This window comes from Epinephelus lanceolatus, chromosome 18 (genome assembly GCF_041903045.1).
Source record: "Epinephelus lanceolatus isolate andai-2023 chromosome 18, ASM4190304v1, whole genome shotgun sequence".
Classification (NCBI taxonomy): domain Eukaryota; kingdom Metazoa; phylum Chordata; class Actinopteri; order Perciformes; family Serranidae; genus Epinephelus; species Epinephelus lanceolatus.
In genome coordinates this window covers 21,298,995-21,320,190 of record NC_135751.1, presented here as the reverse complement: position 1 = coordinate 21,320,190, position 21,196 = coordinate 21,298,995, and the positions used below count along the sequence as shown (strand labels likewise).

At 41.7% G+C, this 21,196-nt stretch overlaps 3 protein-coding genes across 5 annotated transcripts; 1 reads left to right on the top strand and 2 right to left on the bottom strand.

Annotated features, from left to right (window-relative positions):
- Positions 1-742: 742 nt before the first annotated feature.
- Positions 743-11,931, bottom strand: colgalt1a (collagen beta(1-O)galactosyltransferase 1a). The gene is made up of 12 exons (XM_033644897.2): positions 11,553-11,931; positions 6,435-6,545; positions 6,232-6,349; positions 5,527-5,661; positions 5,237-5,441; positions 3,803-3,922; positions 3,550-3,626; positions 3,314-3,420; positions 3,074-3,206; positions 2,863-2,990; positions 2,269-2,475; positions 743-2,168 (listed from the first exon to the last, which is right to left on the bottom strand). The coding sequence occupies exons 1-12, from the start codon at positions 11,774-11,776 to the stop codon at positions 1,901-1,903; spliced, it is 1,833 nt and encodes a 610-aa protein (XP_033500788.2). The 5' UTR covers positions 11,777-11,931; the 3' UTR covers positions 743-1,900.
- A 92-nt stretch (positions 11,932-12,023) lies between these two features.
- pgls (6-phosphogluconolactonase) lies at positions 12,024-16,567 on the bottom strand. Of its 3 annotated transcripts, XM_078161413.1 has the most exons (7): positions 16,448-16,567; positions 16,028-16,090; positions 15,800-15,985; positions 15,604-15,711; positions 15,389-15,490; positions 14,496-14,636; positions 12,024-13,644 (listed from the first exon to the last, which is right to left on the bottom strand). In XM_078161413.1, the coding sequence occupies exons 2-7, from the start codon at positions 16,061-16,063 to the stop codon at positions 13,498-13,500; spliced, it is 720 nt and encodes a 239-aa protein (XP_078017539.1). In that variant the 5' UTR covers positions 16,064-16,090; positions 16,448-16,567; the 3' UTR covers positions 12,024-13,497. The 3 variants fall into 3 exon arrangements, with proteins under 3 accessions (XP_078017539.1, XP_033500817.2, XP_078017538.1); XM_033644926.2 differs by having other exon boundaries at positions 15,800-16,090; XM_078161412.1 differs by having other exon boundaries at positions 15,800-16,070; positions 16,448-16,497.
- On the top strand, positions 16,208-20,263 carry LOC117268444 (uncharacterized). The gene is made up of 4 exons (XM_033644910.2): positions 16,208-17,468; positions 17,603-17,687; positions 18,003-18,105; positions 19,504-20,263. The coding sequence occupies exons 1-4, from the start codon at positions 17,170-17,172 to the stop codon at positions 20,190-20,192; spliced, it is 1,176 nt and encodes a 391-aa protein (XP_033500801.1). The 5' UTR covers positions 16,208-17,169; the 3' UTR covers positions 20,193-20,263.
- The last annotated feature ends 933 nt before the right edge of the window (positions 20,264-21,196 follow it).

Genomic DNA, 21,196 nt, shown 5'->3' with positions numbered 1-21,196 from the left:
TCTAAATATATAGTAATACTTTTGCTATTGTGAACTCTTTTGATGATAATAATTATGTAGGGAAAATCTGATTGTGCCACCCTAAGTGGACATATTCACTTGCTTGAACTGCCAATACTGTCAAGTTAAAATACTAAATAACCATAAATAGTTCACTGCAGAGTAGCCATCTTGTGGTAAAACATATGAATGAATACTCTTTTAGAGCTATTAGTTATGATAACTTAACAGGCATTGTTACCTTCATTATAAGGCTCAAATATATCTTGTGGCTTCAGGCTAATTTCTTTTCTTTTCTTTTTTTTTTTTTTTTTTTTTCTTTGCTAAAGATGGCCTTTTTTTGTTAGTAAAGGCTGCTGACCCCCTGAAATATACCAATAATATACAGGTATAAATGCAATAAATGGCTCGCCGCCATTTTGGGAGATGTCTGTCTGAAAACACATCTTTTCAAGCTGGCATATTCGATCTGATTTAATGAAGACATGTATGGTGACCTGCACTGATGATGACTTTTATGATGATGATTTTATACCTAATTTTTATAATTATGATTTTTATCTAGTCATTTTATTAACTTTTGTTGTATACTACAGAATTGTTTGATATTATCATCATCATTAGGTATAAATGAGTGGTCACAGTATCTTGTACCTGCGTACAGCGCTCCACTATTACAGGTTAAAGTTTAAACAACCAACATAAACAGAGAAAATTGGTTACAATAATCACAAATTCAACCTTCCTTTAAAAATAAAACAATTTATTTCTTGTTGGCACAATGCACCGCTAACATTTTGTATAAGACCCACGGGTGAACAGCTCCCATTCATACTCCACAAAAATTAACTTCCTGGGAGATTTAGTATCGAAATGTGAGGCAAAACCATGACAGAATAAATAATCTGTAAAATGATCCAAGCTTTGTATGTTCTCTTTTTCTGTCTTGCTCACCCAAATGCTCAAATACAGATTTAACTAAGGATTAAGAGGTGGAGAACAATGTGTGTGTGTGTTTGGATGTGGTTGGGTGGCTTCTTTCTGAGGGAACTTAAAGGGCATTTAAAACCACGTCCCTCCCAAACCACCAAGTTTGAGGCGTGTACAGTGGTTTGTCCCATGTATAAGCATGTCAACAGCTGGTTAACAGCATTAGTCTGGAGACAGTCCCAAAGTGGTGACATGAATAATGAAATGCAGTGTTGTATGCTCTACAGTAGTACTGTAGAGGATACTGTTGCTTGTGTGTTTTGTTGCTTTGGTAACACTCTGCTGCCTGCAAGCATCTCAAGTGTTGGCTAATGATTATTTAAAACACAGCAGTATTAAGTTTAAAAGACAAAATGATAAAAATGAAAGCGAAAGACATGCAGATGTTTCTCCTCATGGACTGAAGAATTTAAAATGACTCACGGTTGATTAAAGACATGACTGTCTGCAGAAGACGTGATACTGCTCAGTGACATACAGTTTGGTTACGGCCCAATTCATCTGTAATCATGAGAAATTTATATAAAAAAAAAGCATTTCACAGTGTAATGTCAGATTAAGATAAAGTTAACTGCCCGATGGCTGAAATGTAACAGTCTGATTGCATTCTCTGCTAATATATAGGTTTGTTTCTGTATGACAGACAGAAGTTGGGTACTGCAAATGCCATTAGAAATGACAAGTCTAGTGCCTTTTTATAAAGTAAAAACTACAAACGGACAATGTGACAGAAAAGACGCACCTGATCCCTTTTTAACTCGTCACATCTGGATAAATTAAATCTTTCTTACAAACTCTGATGTCACATCCCTGCTGTGATGCCCGAATCAAAAGTATCAAAGATGAAACACGATTTAAAAAAGACTAAGGTGGTGTGTAAAACTTTCGCATGGCTCTCATTCGGCTCCTCTCATAGCTCGTCCCGTGCTGTACTGTCCAAAGGCGACTGGAGCACATCTGAGTTCTGGGCCTTGGTGCTGATCTCAGCCTGCTCCCCAGTTTTCCCTGAGCGTGCTCTGTCCCAGTCTGTACGGACCTTTTCGTTGTCCCACACTGTGGAAGTCTCGGTGTCGCTGATGTAGCCGTCATCGCCCGTGTAGTGTGTCGGATACACTAGAAGAGGCTCAGCTGAAAATGCCTTCAGGTCCCTGGTTTCAAACTGGTCCATATAATCAGTCCTGTAGAGGAGAGAGAAACATTAAGAACAACAAAATCCACAACCTCTGAGCAGCTGTTTATGTTACATGTGTGTATTTACACTGTGTAGGCCACACTTACACAGGGTGTTTATTATACATGATAGGAAGAAACTCATCCACCGGCAAAATCCTCTGAAGTGGTTTGGCTTTCAAAAGCTTCTCTGCACCTTGAAGCGATATCATATAGCCCAGTGTCCAATATGAATAGTCTGCTTCCACTAAGTTGTGTATATTAGGCACTGCTTTCTCCGGGTGATCCACTTGCATTCTCTTCCGACCAATATATCTGGAAAAAAGATAAGAGAAAGGAGGAGTGAGAACCGATAACAGACTTAAGCTGCAGATTACTTGCATTTAGCTACATGTAAGCATGTGCATGGTGGCTGCCTCACGTATCCTGCCTTCATTTTGGTTGTGCACATCCTCAGAAATGAATGCTGAACACTGGTAAGATGCAATATGCACACCAACAGTAGGGGCAGTACAGTAATGTTGTGATGACGTGCTTGGGCTTTGCAGCACTTGTATGTTCATTGTGAAGGCGTAAATTACCATCTATGATAGCACTGCTGTCGATTTTTCTGCTGTGATCTCAGCATATTACATACAATATATCTACAGCTTGAGGAGAATCAAGGTAAAATCAATGATTGTGAAGAAAGCATAAACTCACATGAGATCCCAGTCCAGTCCTTCCTCCTGTACCTCCCTCATCAAGTTCATCAAGCGTCGTTTGAAAAACACCTCGAAGCGCAGGTCGTCCTCAATCACCAGGGAGGTTTCCAGGCGTCTCTCCACAATCTAAGATCAGACACAGATTTATCAATCACTCACCCATCTGTCTAGTTCACAAACCTTCAAATGCCTGGCTTCTGAGGGTTCACCTCTTTCCAGGTGTTAAAGTGGGAAAGGAAGCATCCCAGCTCTCCCTTCGTCAGCGGGCGACCATGATAGGGGTCACTGTATCCAGGGAGCATGTGGATGCCCATAGTATGAATTTCACTGATATTCATCGCTCTGAAATAGAGAGAGAAAAACAAAAATGACAAAAGAGAAAGGGTGGATATGTGTGATTACAAAGTACTAAACAAGTGTAAAGTAATCATTAAACAGCGGGAACTTACTTTCCATCTACAGCTGCAATGACCTTACAAGTAATCTCCTGCTCGTATAATGTCCTCAGCATACGGTCTCGGCGGTCGGTTCGCCTCTGCAGGTTTATCATGAACACCTGCACATGGGCAACAGTGGAGCTAGTCAATGTAATAACAGATTTCTACCAGCAGGGGGAGACATTTAGCACAGAAGTGGATAGTGGGCCATTTTTGCAAACTCCATCTTCACATCACTCAATACTCACCTCATCAAAGCCCAGTTTGTCAGGTTGCTTTCTAGGAACACGTATGTGTTTGGAAGGCATCAGTGGGGGATTTCGCACTACACAGTGAGAGGGAAGATGGATGCAGAAATGGTATAAATGATATATAGGAACCCATGCTGATAGGTATCATTAGATAGAGTAGCAGGAAGTAGAATACGGACTTCAAGCCCATGGAAAAAAAAAGAGAGTTAGATGAAAAGTAAAGCCCCCAGTCTGAATACAAACTACTCACCATTAACCTCCAGGAGGGAGTGCAAGAAGCTCTCAGCTTCGTCTTGCAAAGTATTGTGGGATCGCAGAGGCACAGGGAAGTAACCGTAGGTCTCTTTATTGCATACAAACATTTGAACATCTGTGGAGAGCAGAGGATGCAAATGTTTTCTCAGTGTGAAGTCACACCATTTAGGTTGAAAAGGTTAAAAATAACCATTTCTATTTCATTTACTCATCACGTTACTTTGAATGAGTGAAGAAAACTGTTTTTCTTGCATGCCTCCACAGTAAATACAGCATCCAATAAAGGCGAGCTTTCATCATGAATTGAATAAACAGAGACTGCGTTTAATGCCAGAAAAACGACATCAGAACATCTGTTTACAAACTCTCACACAACTCCTGCAGTATAATCCAAGTCTCATTTATCCAGTCGTACGCTTAGCACAAACACATGCATTTTCACCAAAGCCTTAAGAATAAAAACACACCAGGACAAACGGTCTCATGCACAGTCAAAAAGCGTGCATGGGCACTTTGTGCATTTGAACTTTGCTCAAGCAGAGCCTGAAAGCACGCGCATAACCAGGCATGTCCAGGGTAACCTAGTCTCACTCCCAACTCGTCAAATATAGATGCTTGATCAGTGGACACTGATGCACAAAGGCACCCTTTAGAGGCGGCATGAGATGCACTGTGAGATGTGGTGGCAATTTTTGACGCCCTGGCCAACTGCCATAGTATAAAGAGTGAGCAGTGTGTTTGGGTCAAACAAACTCCGGACTTTCACCTGGGAGACCGCTGTTCCTTTCCTGTGTGAAACCAAAAGCCAATCGAATTATTGAAATAGCAACCTAGTCTGCTACTACGTGTAGCATACTATGCAAGTGACAGATGTCATGTAACGTATGCTCATGTGAATTTACATTATGTTAGTAACAAACGTACAAATCTTAAACGTAACCACATACTTTTGTTACCTAATTAAGGAAGTAAACCTAAAAATGAAGTGTTTAACCACTTTCTAGGTTTATTTTTGAAAAGAGACTGCATGCATTTAATGAGAAGGAACTGTACATTTCCTGCATCAACAGAAGCTTATTTTGAAAAGATACAATGCATGTAATGATCGTACATTGACTACTCGTCCCTGGGTGTCCAAAACTGATGCATGAGGGGTACATGGCGCTTCATCTTTTGACGTGTAGGGCCACCAACGAAGTGTTGATATTTGAAAAGTTGGGACAATTTGTTGCTTAGGACATAGAGCACACTTTTCATAGGCAGACGTGTTTTATATTGTAAAGTTTTAGCAAAATGCATGTGTTTGGAGAGTGCTGAGCATACAACTGCGTAAAGGAGACATGGATCATGGCCTTTTTTGAATTCAAGGTACCACATAGTATTCCTTTAAGGCCAAACGTATAGATTTAAGCATTAAATTGTGAAGTACCTGCCATCCGAGCAGAGAACGCAAACACAATGATGTCATCAAAAGCCCAGCTGTACTCTGGGTGTGGCGGGTGAAAGGCCAGCTGCCTGGATGCCTCTTTCCTGAGGTCGATCAGGAAAGTGGAGTGGACCATGGGAACTGCAAAACAGCCCTTGCGCAACTGCTTTCTCATGGGTAGGTAGGCAGGAGTGCGTTTGTAGTAACCCTATAGAAGTCGAGTTGATCAACAGTTAAGTCGAGTGGATTTAAGATCATTCATTAAATCAAACACCCAATCGTCTGCACAGTACCTGCGAGGTCATTCCACACCAGAAGTTTGAATAGGCTGCACGGGATTCAAGCATTGGAGCAATGATGGTCTTATTCTCCTTCATGAGCTTCCACAGTACATCAGGATTGGTGAGGAGGTTATCACAGTCCACCAACTACACAAGGAGAAGGAAATAGACTATGAACATGCTTGTGTAAAGTGTACACACTATAAACTGACCTGATATACAAATGTTGAACATGAGGTTCATGAGGGGTGAACAGAGTGCTAAAACTGAGATGGTATAAAAAAAAACCCCAGAGTACTTATTTCAATTCTGTTTCAAGGAGGAAGGCAAAGAGAGTTTCCAAAAATTATTGCAATTCTGGATGCACTGTGCTTCAAAATTATACCCCACTGAAGCTAGACAATGTGGGCTGGGCTGGGGAATACAAATAGAAACGTGCTGCATTTCAAAATATGGTTCATGTTGAGTGAAGCTTAGTGTCGGAGTAAGGATCCAGATGAACCAGACCAGATAAAGTTTAACCATAAGAGACAGAAAAATATAACTGGGTCAATTTTTGACATCCCTCTCTGTGCTTAAATAACCACCGTGGACTTCGCTCTGTACTTATCCTTCTGCTGCTATTATTGAACAATGCAGATCTGGGTGGAAGCATTGGCTCAGTGTTTAAAGCCTTCAGTGTTATTGTGCCTTTAAAAAGTAGCTCTGTTGACCTACCATAAAGTAGTCCGCCCACATCTCACGAGCTGACTCCAGTGCCACTTGTCGAAGCTTCATAACATGCTCATAACGGAGGTCTGTCCAATGCTTCGGACCGTCTTCATCCGCATAACGTCTACAAGAGATATTTATACCAATCAGACTCTGTGAGCCTTTTACGCAACACACAATTTCACCAGAAAGTTTAGTAAGTAACCAACTTGGGTTCCTCTTTAGGCCTCCACTCCACATAATGGTAAAGATTCTGCATCTTGACAAGCCAGTCACGCAGAATGACTGTGGTGTTGTCCTGGTTATGATCAGTCGCCACCCTGTCAATGTACAACAAATGTAAATAATTAGAATTAACATGAGAGGGTTCAACATCATTAACAAGTGAGGCCAGTCCATGGAAAAAAGCAACAACAGAATGAATGTAGCACTAGTGCCACATCTAACCTGAGACATAAGAGTTAAAAAAGACAATATCAGGTCTCAGATAACAATAGCCCAGTGTTCACTTTGAGTAAGCTCTTTGTCTGCAGCTGTGGGAACTGAAACAAGTGTTACTGGTACCAACATCATAACACAAAAACACTGTAGCTGACATAATTTGGGGTAGCATATCACAGTTTAAGGAATAAGGAACTAAGGAACTAGAAAGGGAAACAATCCCATACTGAAGAAACCGCATTACAGACGTGAAACGCCTCTCATTTCTACTGGATTATTATTGTAAGACAGCAATACTTGTGCAGCTCCTGAGTCCAAGACCAATTTCAAATATGGGAACAATATAGTATATCGTATCGCATCATATCATATCGCATCGTAAACTTTCATTTTCAATTATTCTGTCAAACACCTAGGGCTGCCACTAACAATTATTTTCATTGTCGACTAATCTGTTGATTATTTCTTCGATTAGTCGAATAATCATTTCATCGAAAAATGTGTTAAAATGTTGAAAAATGTCGGTCTGTCTCGCCCAAACCCCAAAATTACGTCATCTACTGTCTTGTTTCATACTCATGCCAAAGAGTTTTAGTTCACTGTCACGGGAGAGTGTGTAAAGCTGCCAATATCTGAACATAAGAAGCTGCAATAAGAGTATTTTGGGGTACTTTAATAGTACTTTTCTATGAAAAATGACTCAAACCGATTAGTCGACTACTAAAATAGTCACAGATTATTTTAATAGTCGATTAGTCATCGATTAGTCGACTAATCGTGGCAGCCATACAAACACCAAACCTCTATTTAACAGACAACTGTCAGCTTTTTTGGTTTTCTGTCCCGACCAAACTCCACCCTGTTTTGCTCATCAGTAACCCTGCACATGGCAAATTTGTACATCTACCTCACTGCATTTGCACATCTGTTCAATGTATATACCCCAAGTCTTTTATTCTCAGCATATATTTTTTATATTTTAGTTTTTGTATTTTAATATATTTATAGGTTAATATAGTAAACTCTTACATCGTATATTCTGGAGGGATGCACAATAACATTGACACAACATCAGTATCAGCAGATATTGGCTTTAAAATGAACTTTTAGAATCAGTCAACATCATTTTTTTGTATTTTGCACAATGTATGAATATTATATACATTGAAAATCATTCTATTTTATGTCTATCTACTGGAGGGCCATCACAATAAAAATATGCATGAATAATATGATGTTAATTCCACTACAGAAGAGAGTTGATGATCACTAAAATTAGGCAGGGAAAAAAGTGAATATATATATATCTATCAATATTGGTTATTGGCCAGAAAAGTTTTATATCGGCATATTGGATACTGGCAAAAAATCCAATATCGTGCATCCCTAATATTATGTAAATATTCTAAAGTATATGTCTTTAGAAAGTATTTTTCTTTTTCTGTTCATTTGTCCTATACAACATCTATTGCACGTCTGTCTGTCCTGGAAGAGGGATCCCTCCTCAGTTGCTCTTCCTGAGGTTTCTACCATTTTTTTTTCCCTGTTAAAAATAACTCCCCAAAAAAACCTTTATCTGCTGTGAGGGTCAAAGGACAGAGGGATGTCATATGCTACCCTCTGAGGCAAATTGTGATTTGTGATATTGGGCTTTATAAATAAACCTGAATTGAATTTAATTATACTTCAAGAGTATGCTAGGGTTTATTTTTTTTTCTGGGATCAATAAAGTACATCCATATATCTGTCTCTCAGTCTGTCTGTCTGTATCTTTAACAGACAGAAATGATTCAAACTTGGCTGATGCCATGTGCGAGACAAATGTCCACATGTTAGACAGCCTGCATGTTTGATCTAATTTTGCTGCAGAAGGAAACTGGGCCACATGTTAGTCGTAGAGTCATTACATCTGCCTGAATCTCTTTCTCAAGAAAGTGCAAAACTGTGCCACAAACAACCTCCACTGCTTTTCTTTCTTTAGCCTTGTAGTGTATTGTAAGGTCAGTCTTTGCAAAAGAACAGCTGCCCTACAGCTGAGTTTGTATCCTGCTCAGAGGGACAACAGCCAGGCTGGGTCCTCTTTAGAGATTTCTCATGAATCTGTGAGAACACAGCAGCTCCTTGCTAAACTACTTCATCCCTCACTCCTGCTGTCCATCCTTACAAATCCTCAGACTCTGAATAACGCTGACTCTTCCGCTTCATGTTCGGCTCAGATAAATATTTGTTAAAAGCATAGTTTTTGAGCGATGTACCACTGGTGCTCTAAATATACATCTGAAAGTGGTTTTTCGCCTACATCTCCACTACAGTTGCTCTTTTAGAGCAGAAATGCCAAGCTAATTGCAGACACCAAAGATTTAAAGGACACTTTGGCAGATCCTGATTCTGAGGCTTTGGCATGCTCACAGGCAGCTGCAGAAAGCATACAGCGTAAAGCATGCAGTGTTTACAACATCGCACAGCTGTTTGCATTTTACAGATGTAGCTTAATGTGCTTGCAGAACAAGTTAATACAGCACCCTCCTTAGCTCAACCTTATTTACAGAAGCAATCAAACAATACCCCTCATATAAAGCCTCGAAATAAAGGAGGGGAAATAAACTTCGAGTTTCAAGCTGGTGAGTGACAAGCATACCAATCTGAGCCCTCCAGGCACTCAAGCAAACTGCTCTGAGCTCTGAGGGTATAAGCACGGGTGGGCTGTTGGAGCATGTTGTTTAGTTACTATGTGAGAAATCCCTCCCTTTCACTTCCCTCAACTTTGCCTGAGTATGGGAGACACATATTTAAATGGTCTATAACATCCATTTGCACGTCCCACAGGATAATTGCCCCAGAATGAAAGTTTGTTGCGACTGACAGAGAGGGTGCAACTTTGTCAGGTCTGAAAAAAGGCAGACAGAAACACATTCAGTGAGCCATAATAGGGCGTAATACAACTAGGTTTTAGTTTCCATTCTCATTTAGCATGTAGAGGGAATATTTGAGGTTGAGGCACAAATAGGTGTCCCATGCCAAGCTTTTCTCAGAATGCCATTATAAAGGATGAACATAAAGCACACAAAATGTCCTTAAATGGACAGACACACATATTGTTCCTCTTACCTGTAGTGCTATTTATAAATCTAGATTGTTTTGGCGTGAGTTGCTGATTGTTGGAGATAGTGGCTGTAGAGGTGTCTGCCTTTTCTCATATATAATGGAACAAGATGGCACTCAGTTTGTGGTGCTCAAAGCGTCAAATAAATACATTTGAAAAACTAAAGAGCAATGTCTCTTCCCAGAAACCATGACCCAGTAACTCAAGATAATCCGACAGATCTTGAACAGTTTCATGCAGGAACTATTCTCCTTCTACTGTATCACAGCGCAGAAGGAAGTGTGCGTCTACTCACTCACGCGAGGCTTGTGCTTGTGCTCATGACAGCACAAGGTGTATTATTGAAAGGATAGCCCCTTTTCACTTTCAAGGGGGTCCTCAGACACAAGCACAAAACAAAAACACAAACTAATCTGCATGATACAACAAACATACACTTCAAATACACAGATACAGACATGTCGCTCACCATCTCCCACTCACACCCCCCGCACTCAGCTGTTGTACAAGCAAATTAATATTAAATACTGTGACCTCGAATAGTTTCATAGCAGTTTACAGTACATTTTAAAAACATGACCAGGTTGTGGCGTCCTCCTCCACTGTGACGTTAGCTAGCTCAGTGGTTTTAGGTGAGCTAGCAGTAGATGCACTCTTCCTTCTGCACAGTGATATGGTTGGTGGGTGTGCTTCAGTAGAAAGAAATAGTTCCTACATGAAACTGCTAAAAACAGCATCTGTGGATTATCTTGAGTAACCAGGTCGTGACTTCTGTAAAGAGAAATTGCTGTTGAGTTTTTCAGATGTACTTTTTAGGTGTTTTGAGCACCACGAGCTCAGTGCCATCTAGTTACATCATATCAGAGCGAAGGCAGACATCTCTATGGGCGATATCTCCAACACTTGGCAACTCACACCAAAACAATCTAGACTGATAATTAGCACTACAGGTAAGAGGAAGAACGTGTATTTTGGTGTTAGGGGTAAACTGTCCCTTTAAGAGGGCTAAAACAGAATGAAATTAGTTACTGATTACTTATATTTAGTGCTGGAAGTGAATATTTTAGTTATCTATCTATGACTGCATGCTTCACACTTTCAGCCCCCCCCCCCACAGTCATGCCACAAAACTCTGCACAGATGGGGCTCCTGGAGCTGCAGCTTTACTGGGCTGTAAAATATATCAGGTCAGTAAGAGTCACTCACTCCTGTAGTAAACCCCACAGAGGCCTAAGTGGTTTCCAGGAGGTGGTGTGGGCTGGAGGAGATGAGGACTAGCTGGTATGCATGTATTAATGGACAGTGCAGACCCAACAATAAGTCACTTTGTTAGATACTCATGCAGCTCCCCTCGTGGCCACATCAGTCCCCTCCCCTCCACGTATACAGATCAATGCATGGCCACAGTGATGAGCACAGTGACCAGACGTGCACACCTCTGCACAACAGTGGCTATATAGGTGATATAAATGTTAATGCATGGTGTGAAGTCAGCATTAGATGTTTTTTGTTTCCTGCTTGTTGAGATTTGTCATGTTTAACCCGCAATATAACATTAGCTGCACTGTTACTATTAGTACCCCGTCATTTCCTGTGGCTCCTGCCAATTTTTACTCCACAAAAATCAGCAATCAGCAATGCGCCATTTTTATGCACATAGTTATATTCAAGAAGAAACATTTGGAAAAAATACAACTTTTAGACACTGGCAAGCAACACTGAGGTTAACTTTACTTCTTGGCTGTTCACTGCCTTGCGAGAAAATGTCCTGGTATCAACTTACCACAAAGCCATACGCTCCTTGGGGTAGTTGAGACGCTCAAAAGCACCGAGGAAATACGGCAGAGAGTGCTCGGAGTTTCTGCAGATGAGGGCGACGAGAACCCGGGGAGCCAGGAGCGGAGACTCGGGGCTCCAGCGCTCCTCCGCGAAGTATCCCCGAGCAGGAGAGCAGCCGGACAGCAGCAGGAGGAGCAGGGCGGCGGGGAGGCACGCGAGCCCGGGCATGGCCACAATAAATTAAGAAATATAAAAAAAAGCAAATCTAGGTAGGTGATAGCTGTGGCTCGTGATGAGACAGCTATGGAAAAGTTGTGTCTTTAGTTTAGGCTGTCATCACAGAGGAGCAAAATCTGTGCAGCAGGAGCTCCCGATGTGACAACACTGCAAAGTTGAGATTTAAAGGGGTGGGGTGTGCTGAGGTCTTAAAGGGGATGGACTAGTGAGCAAGGCTGGGCAGTAAACACAAAATGAATATGTTTAATTAACATTTTATTTGTTTTAGTTGTTAATGAAAATAGAAATTAAAGATGGCTACAAGATGTGCCAAATGGGTGGTGATTTTCAGCATCAAAGGTGTGACTTTATTGGACGTTTTACACAGAGTATGAAGGCAACTCCAGAGCTGGGGATCGGAAAAAACACAGCGTTTAACTGTAAGTGGTTTTTATTTCATGAATATCAAATCTCCTAACCTTCACAGCCAGTAAAATCTCAATTTTAAGATCTCCTCCAGACATATTTTAAAGGTCCAGTGTGTAGGGTATAGGTGCATCTATTGGCAGAAATTATACACCGTTGCACTCCTACACCAGGGGTCAGCAACCATTTACAAGCAGAAAAGCCATTTTTGGACCACAAAAGTTAAATAAAACTGTCAGGAGATGGCACAGTGGTGCAGCAATTAGCATTGTTGCCTCACAGCAAGAGGGTTCCTAGTTCGAACCCAGGGTGGGGGAGCCCTTCTGTTCAGAGTTTGCCTGTTGTCCAAGCGTATGCATAGATTTTCTCCAGGTACTCCGGCTTCCTCCCGCAGTCCAAAGACATGCAGGTTAAGTTAATTGGTGACTCTAAATTGTCCGCAGGTGTGAATGTGAGTGTGAATGGTTGTTTGTCTCTATGTGTCAGCCCTGTGATAGTCTGACAACCTGTCCAGGTGTACCCCGCCTCTCGCCCAATGTCAGCTGGGATAGGCTTCAGCCCCGGAAAATGAATTAATGAATGGAGCCGAAAAATTAATTTGAGCCTTAATAAGGTTACACAGCCTTATTATGTCCAAATTATCTTATCAACATTACTTTAGGCCTACAACAATGATGAATGAAAATTAAAATGTTCAAAAATAACCTCTGTCCTATATGCTTGGCACACAGGAGAAGTTTTAGTTCTTTAGATGCTACTAAATCCTACACACTGGTCCTTTAATACATACTTTGAGTCAAGATTTTGTCTGATATGGGTTTTCCACACAAAAAAAAGACATCTAGTCATTTTCTGTCGTTGAAAAATCCAGAGTATATAATGGACAGTGCGAGACGTCTCCCACTCCTCTGAAGTCCATTCTCGGTTCGTGTGAGTTGCATGGTTCAAGTGACTGGTGTCAAACTCTGCACATTACTGTACATTATTCTGTACAATGAAGGTCAGACATCCAACCAAAGTGACAATAAGAAAAACACATTTTTGAGTGGAGGGAGACTCTACACCTTGCTGAATAAAGCTAAACCTCTGACACACACACGCACAAACCAGTATTCAATAAGTGCTAAATCTTCCGCTGGAAACAAAGTCCTCAGCTTTATTACTTCTTCTCCATATCCTATCTCACCTATGTAAACCAACTTCACTTTCACGTAACAGTAGGAATGTTCTGTACTATGTTCCTGTTTGCTAATTCAAGTTTTAACACCTGCGTTGACTTCCTGCCTTCATGCGGCAGATAAAAAGCTCTACAGTTTGGCCCCTGAGCTTAACCTCTCTACCTGGATAGTTAGGGAGGCAGCTGCGGGGTCATCAACAAGCCAGAACAGCTCGCCGTTAGTTGGGACAACGCGGGCCGCTGGAAACGCTGGACCTTCTCTACCCTCCAGCACTTCCTGCAAGACAATGGTCATGGTGTTAAAATACATGAGCACTATTACATAAATCAGTAGTGTGAACCATATCTCTGCTGGGTCAGTGGGTCAGAGAACTGCTGATGCACAGATTGTTGGATTGTTTTTATCCATCTGTAACAGAACAGAGGTGTGAAATTGTGCTCAACATCATGTTCCTTTCACTTTTTGGGTTTAGTTTTAGTTCTGACATGGTTTCAACTAGTCCCAGATCATCTGTCAGCTGTAACCGTAATTGGACCTGCAGAGCAAAAGTGAATCTCTGTGATTTTTTGTGTCTGAATTAGGGCTGGGTCAGTACTAGATACCTTTAAGGAAGTGACCAAATAACCAAGGACCACGTAGTATCACCAGTTCTCCAGTCATATGATACCTGCATTTAATCCTTTTTGTGCCCAGATCGAGAAAATGATAACTATTTCTATGTTTTTTCTCACAGCCATCCCCACACGTATTTTCGGATTTAAAGCAACGTGCGATTGGCTCCCTACTGCAGCAGCTACAACCCATACAGTCTGTGGTGTGGTGAAGTTAAGCACGGTGTATTTGACAGGGTAGCAGTTCAGTGTGCTGAAATGCCACCAAAATGTTTTAAAGTGTGGCTTTTCTACATGCCTGTGTCATCTGGTGGCATTTTATGCAACTGAATGCTTCCATTTACATCAAATGAAGTAGAAAAAATGAAGTACTCTGTTGGTAATGGTATCACTTTAGGGGCACTGGCATTGGTACTGGTATCGTAATATTTATAGGATACCCAGCCCTAGTCTGAAGTGATTTACTGTGCCATGGAAATGGGAGGGATTATGAATATGATATATGGTCGATATTACCTTCAAAACGGGTGCTTTGCTTCCTCCTGTTGACACAAAAACCACACAGCGTGCAGAGTTCACCACTGGAAAGGTCATAGTAACACGCTGTGGCGGTGGTTTGGGAGAGTCGCTGATGGGGGCCACAATCTTCTTGGTTTCCTGAATATGGGGTACACCCAAGCCCAATCATCTATCATTTGTAATGTATACAGTTGCCAAAAAAATGCCAATGGAGGAACCACAACCCAAAACTATAGTGTGACTGTCGTGTAAAAAAACGAGGCAGAAGTGTAACAAAAAGGGATGACAGTGCAGGCCACAAAGTCACAGTTGTGCTTAAACAAAACCTATCAATGATCCATACATAGTCAAGGGAGCGTCTTGAAGAGTGCAGGCAGAACGCATATTGTTTTTTTTAGACTAGCAAATCAGGGACCACATCAAAGGGTAAACCCTGAAATGCCTCCCGGCCTGACTTAGCACGGCTGCCAGAAGTAAATTAAATAATGTGTTTCATGTGCTTACTGCAGAGAAAACATCCATATTTCTATAACTGAGGGGTATGATTTAAAGAAACACTTGCAGAATGCCCAGAGCCCTGCAATGTAATGACAAGTGGCAAATTTACAGACATTTCTAAAACAGAGTTACACTATCCGACATGGTTCAACATTCAGATGTAGGATTATGTCTGAGGGTCATAATGACAGTGCAAAATATAAAAAAAGTGATTTAAGATGTATCAAAACAAAGCAACAATCCCCAATTTGTTTAATAAACTGCATTATCTTAAGTCTGAGGTGTGTTTGGTGGAGAATCAGAAAACCTTTCTGCAATCGAGATAAGAATTTGACAGATAAACAGGCACATTTAAAATTGTGCCATCAAATTCACTAGAGTACGGCACTCACCTCCAGGAGAGGGTGGTCTGGGAAGAGGGAACAGGTGTGTCCATCAGGCCCCATACCCAGCAGTAACAGGTCAAACACTGGGAAGTCGTCATCAGGGAAGACCTGAGTGTTGTGTCACAAAATACTGTTAACATTCTGCAAAATACCACAATCTAAAAGAACATGCGTGGGTGACTTTGAGCCAGAGCTGATCACAGAACAATAAATGTCTGCACCTTCTTCAGTTTGCGGGTATAATCCTCGGCACACTCTGTGACCGGCAGAGAGGAGTCGATGGTTAAGATCCCATTATCGGGGATGTTGACCTTGGAGAACAACTGACCCTGAAAAAGAAACAAGGGATTTAATTTAACCCCAATGTCACAGAAAACCCATGCACGTGCAAACAAACATACACCCCTGCACAGGTACCTTGTACAGCCCATAGGTGCTCTCAGGGTCATCGAAGGAAACCACCCGCTCGTCACAAAAACCAACAACCCACTTGCTGCAGTCCAGGTCTGGCAGGGCAGGCAGTTCTTTGCTGAGCATGGTCACAAGGCTTCCTCCAGAGAGCCCCAGGGTGAACCTGCCATGAGAGCTGATGGCCTTCTCAGCCCGGGACGCCACCAGATGGGCCAGCACCGGGCCGAGCTCAGCTGAGGAGGGGAAGACCACGACTCTTCTGCCAGCCATGAGAGATCTGTGTGAATACAGGAGTTACTGGGTAGAAGAGAGGGAGGAAAACAGGTTTTGAGCAATAGATAAGGAAGTCAATTACAACACAGTTTTGCAAGTCATCATGCGTCTGCAACAGTTATCCACATAAACAGTTTGTGTACTAAAACGCTGCTTTTGAAATAGTTTCACTAAGATTGTCTTAATACTATAACGTAACTAGGCTGGGACTGTGCATACAGAGGAGTGGAGATAAAAACTACAAACTGATTTTGCACGATACTGCTTTAGCCAGAACCGGAAATATGCAGGAGAAGCGACGCTTATTCCTTTGCATCTCAAACAAACCTGACATTTAAGTTCTTTGACTACAGTTTACAGTTACATGACAAAAATCCTTACTTTGTATGAATCTCAACAGCAGATAGTCATGTGGAGGATTTTCAGTCGGCAAATATAATTCGACGCAGTACTTCCTGAAACCCTTCCTCACCAGCCAATCAGATTCTGTGTTTAGACAGCTTTGCATTCTGGTCAGTGGAGTCCGCGGCTAGCTAATTTGCGTTTCTTTATGTAGCGCGGGCATGTCCCGCCCTACTCTGCCTTACTCTGCCTCTGATTGGCTTACAGTGACTTTGTCACGCCTCATATCTAAATCTAACCAATCCAACAAAAGAAGGCAAAGAGTAGTAGCCAATCAGAGGGAGAGGAGGGCGGATCATGCCTTGCCATCCTAGGAAATGCTACAACGCCATAGAAGCTTGTATGCTAGCAAGTTAAAAACAGACGATTAACAAAACACCCCAGGAGATTTGGGAGAATTTCACACGACGTCGACTTTGATACTGAAGTCAGTAAAGAAGCTGTGTTAATATTACGGCTCGATATTGTAGTTTTGTGTTCGGTTGCAATGCTTCCTCCTGGCCGGCAGATGGGACTACTGCATCCGTTTTCACCACTTGAGTTTTGAAGAGACACTCACGCGTATCTCGAAGGCATGCATACACACCTCTTCTCGTGTATATCGTTGTAACTACATTTTTACAGTGAACATTAAGAGACCTATTGACTGTAACGGTAACTCGTGCGCGTGCGACTGGCGCCCAAACAGAGAGCTAAACACCATGTCGACAGTCTTCTCTTTCCAGACACAGCTCGTCTCCATCATGGACGCGTTATCCAAAACAGCTGTGATGGAAATAAGCAAACTGGTCGAGATCGAGTCGAAGATGCTGAAAATTGAGATAACTCGAGGGCGGAACGAGATCGCCTCGCTCACAGAGAAGCTGCAGCTGATGGAGAAATTGCTGTACATCGCACAGGGAGGCAGGCAGGACGCAGCAGCAGCAGCAAGCTCAGCGGTGAGGGATGGGTCAGAGGACGGGATACTGGAGCCTGACAGGGCAAGACCTGCCATAAAGAGGTAGGCTTGTTGATTCCTGTGTGTTGCCTTTAGGTAGGTAGTGTGTTTGCGTTGTTCTGACATCATAAATACATCTCTGTCATGGTCAGCAACACCCTGCATGGTGTGGTTAATCCAAGTGTATTGCATCCTAGTGAAAGTCCATGGGAGAGCATAAGTTCCTCCACTGAGAAGATCAAGTGGCATCATCCTCAAGGTGAAGAGCATGTCATAGCTGAGGTAAGTCCTGTGCTTATCATATCAAGTCACTGTATTATGAGCACTGTCTTTGAAGGGGAACACCACCTCAGTTGGTGCCAGAAACCAGAGAAGTCTCAAACCTGTGATGTCATAGGGTATAAAGTCTGGAGCTGCTTCATAGACAATCAGTGGAAGCAGATTTGATTTTTAGCACTCTAGTTTTTGGGTTTGACAGAAAGGTGTTCATATCTACTCATACTTTCAGGCTATCTTAGGCCGTAGGAATAACATGTGAGTTTTGAAAATGGCTGTAATTCCCCTTTAATTTGCATTCACATACTGCTCTCTCACTAGATGCCGAACCCAGTGAAAGATCAACCTGAACTGATTGTGGTAAAGGAAGAGCCTTCAGAGGTGGACACCAGAGACTGTGACCAAGAGAGGACAAATGAAAACAGTGAGTATTCAATAGGGCTGAGCTGTATATCAGTATTATATCAATATCAGGATATGAGACTAGGTTGACCTAGGTTCATGGTATACCATGAAACCGTAAACTGTGAAACTTTTTTTACTTTTCAATGCATGTGCAGGCCCTGTGTGTGCTTGTGTGTTTCAGACCTGTGTGTAAATGACAGCAGAGTGAAAAAACTGAATTTCCCCTCAGGGATTAATAAAGCAGATCCTCTTCTTCTAAATGTCTCTTGCAATAATGTCTAACAGATCAGCATAGCAAAACCAACAACACCCATATTTTGCTTCCAGTTGGGATGCTCAGAGCAGAGGATCTACTGTCTGCTTGCTAGCTGTCACAGTACCCTGGGCAATGTGGGGAAGTGCAAATTTGATGAAAATTCATGATTTTACCAAGAGTTTGCAGCATAGCTGAAACCAATACCAGTCAATGCAGAAGAGGCTCTGTATTTAATGCCAAAAGTTTTTCGAGCTCGGCATGATGAGAATGGAGGCAGTGGAATCCCACATGCAGAGTGAGAAACGCAAAATTGCCAAGAAAACACGCCAACGCCAGTTCCATTCTACCCTCATCTCCGCCATGAGACAAAAAAAAGGTCATGTTTTATGTTACAAAAAACATTTGGGCAAAAATATCCCTTATCCTAAGTAATAGATGTCAGGTCAGTTTTGATTTGTGTAAACCTGGTCTTTAATGTCATTTCAAGTGGCACTGAATTGTTTTAAGTATGACTGAACTTAAGCTGTAGGAGCCCTGTAATAATAATAATAATAATAATAATGATAATAATAATAATTCATTCAAACCTTTATTTAAGACCTCGGGAAATCAATTGAGGAAGACCCTCATTTTCAGTGATGTTGAGCATGTACAAAGACATTAAAAACAATCCATAAGCAAACAAAGAACCATCATGCACATCAATTAAAACAGAAATGAAATCATACAAACAACAACAGCAATAAATATAATCACTAAAAGTAGAAACACAAGACGATAAACATGCTAAGCTGTAGATGTATAGTTAAAAGCATTTACACTCCATTAAAACAAGATCAGAAATAAGGCAATTTAACGGCCATGAGGGTGGCAGTGTCAAAGTTTAAGATCTTTTGGAGATTATTCCCAGTATGAGGAGCGCCGTAAAAGAATGACATTCTTTCTAGTAAGATTATGTGAAGTCAGAGTTAAAAGGGATGAAATAAAGGGTGGAATCATCTGCATCAAAGAAACATCAAACAATATCATCCCAGTAGTCGTATTGAGGTATTTGCTCAAAAATATCAGCTTTATTGTGTGATCAGTGCATTCAGCTTGTAGCCATCATTAGAGTTACTGGGATAATGTTCAAATTCTAACATGTTCATGTGCTGTCAACAGGAAGGGAATCTTTCCCAGACACACGGCAGAGTCCAGAAGTGATGCAGTGTCCCAAATCCATCGCAGAACGTCAGCAGCCTCTGTTTACTGACCGCTTTGTGACCATGAGTGCCCAGCCGTCTCTTGCTGGACCGGGCAGGAGGGAAACACAGTGGAATCCTCAGCTCACACCTGCACACACAACACTAGTGGCTGGGAAAAGCTTGGCTCAGAACGTCGCCTCCCAAAGCTTAAGCGTGCTCAGGAACATGAAGCTTCACAACTTGAGGAACTCAGGTGCCAAGAGGTTCGGCTGCTTGCAGTGCGGCAAGAGCTTCAGATGCTTCAGCCAGCTCGAAATACACCAGAGGAGTCACACGGGAGAGAAACCGTTCAGGTGCACGCTGTGCGGAAAGAGATACGCACAAAAAGGGCATCTATACACACACCAGCGCACACACACTGGGGAGAAGCCCTACCGCTGCCCTATTTGTGGAAAGGGCTTCATTCAGAAATGTACTCTTGATATGCATCAGCGTACACACACCGGAGAAAAACCTTTTGTTTGTATCAAATGTGGCAAGGGCTTTACAAAGAACTGTAATCTGAAGAAACACCTGGCAGTACATCTAGACCCCAGTCTGAACATGTACGGGAGTGAATCCAGTGTGCCGACATTTAGTGGGACGTTCATAAATGGAACCACCTAAAACAGCCAGTCAAATGTAACCTACTGCTGTTTGAAATATTTTGTGCATAATAAACTTATCTTTGCTCCAGATGCCAGTGTGTATTGCCTGCTTTACACCTCACTACACACATAGGTTACATTATGAGGCACAACACTTCATGTGAACTGACTTTGATGACTGATCCAGTTAATAAATAGCTCTTGTTTTACTGATAGCCATCATTACTAAAAAAAGCAGCTCAAATTGCAGTAATGTAGAGGCTTGAAAACAAGTGGAGAATCAGTAACCACAATACCAAAAATGCCACCACAATGAAGCTGCCTAGGAGTCAACAGAGGCTGAATCCTCACTTGGAGCACAGAAATGTACCATATTTATGTTTCTGCGAACATCAGGAAATCCCAGCCAAACATATTTTGTAAAGTAGATGTCGCAAAGCTTTGAATCAATACGTAGAACTTGGGTGTGTCTGTAGCCTGGCCTTACTTGACTTGGATCTTGGGTTACAGGCACATCACTTGAAACTTGTGACCTGCCAAAATAAAATGGTTTGGCCTCAGACACCTCCGATTACTGAGACCATGTTGTTGGGACCTGATACGGTTGATGACTACTTTAAATCTTTTTTATATTCATCACATGTCCTAGTATTCCATCTTATCTGCATCCCCACTTGTGTAAACAGCACTAGAAGGTTAGACTGGTCTCTGTAATAATGCTAATAATAATCATGATGATAATCAGTGTTAGGGAAGCTGCTTTGAGAGAAAGCTACCAATTACTTCACACTGGAAGAAGCTGAACGACAGCAAAGCTGCCCAAGGGAGAAATCTAGTTTGGTTTACTAAAGCTACTCAGAAAAAAGTAGTTCAAACTACCACAACTACTAAAAAGTGTTCAAATTCACAATGTACATGTCATACAAAATTATAGTAAAATATGATACAGAAAAGGTCACATGCCAGCAAAAAAAAAAGCCACTTGATGCCATTTGAGTTTATTGCAAAAAAGTGCACAGTTGT

Bases quoted from the DNA above. Each gene is read 5' to 3' on its own strand.
- colgalt1a (XM_033644897.2), bottom strand. From the start codon at position 11,776: ATGCCCGGGCTCGCGTGCCTCCCCGCCGCCCTGCTCCTCCTGCTGCTG. The intron at 3,207-3,313 runs GTAAGTTCCCGC...TCTCTATTTCAG, and splicing joins ATTGCAGCTGTAGATGGAAA to AGCGATGAATATCAGTGAAA. The intron at 2,476-2,862 runs GTGAGTTTATGC...TCTTTTTTCCAG, and splicing joins GGACTGGACTGGGATCTCAT to ATATATTGGTCGGAAGAGAA.
- pgls (XM_033644926.2), bottom strand. From the start codon at position 16,063: ATGGCTGGCAGAAGAGTCGTGGTCTTCCCCTCCTCAGCTGAGCTCGGC. The intron at 14,637-15,388 runs GTGAGTGCCGTA...CCCCATATTCAG, and splicing joins CAGACCACCCTCTCCTGGAG to GAAACCAAGAAGATTGTGGC. The intron at 13,645-14,495 runs GTAATATCGACC...ATTGTCTTGCAG, and splicing joins GCAAAGCACCCGTTTTGAAG to GAAGTGCTGGAGGGTAGAGA.
- LOC117268444 (XM_033644910.2), top strand. From the start codon at position 17,170: ATGTCGACAGTCTTCTCTTTCCAGACACAGCTCGTCTCCATCATGGAC. The intron at 17,688-18,002 runs GTAAGTCCTGTG...CTCTCTCACTAG, and splicing joins AAGAGCATGTCATAGCTGAG to ATGCCGAACCCAGTGAAAGA. The intron at 18,106-19,503 runs GTGAGTATTCAA...TGCTGTCAACAG, and splicing joins AGAGAGGACAAATGAAAACA to GAAGGGAATCTTTCCCAGAC.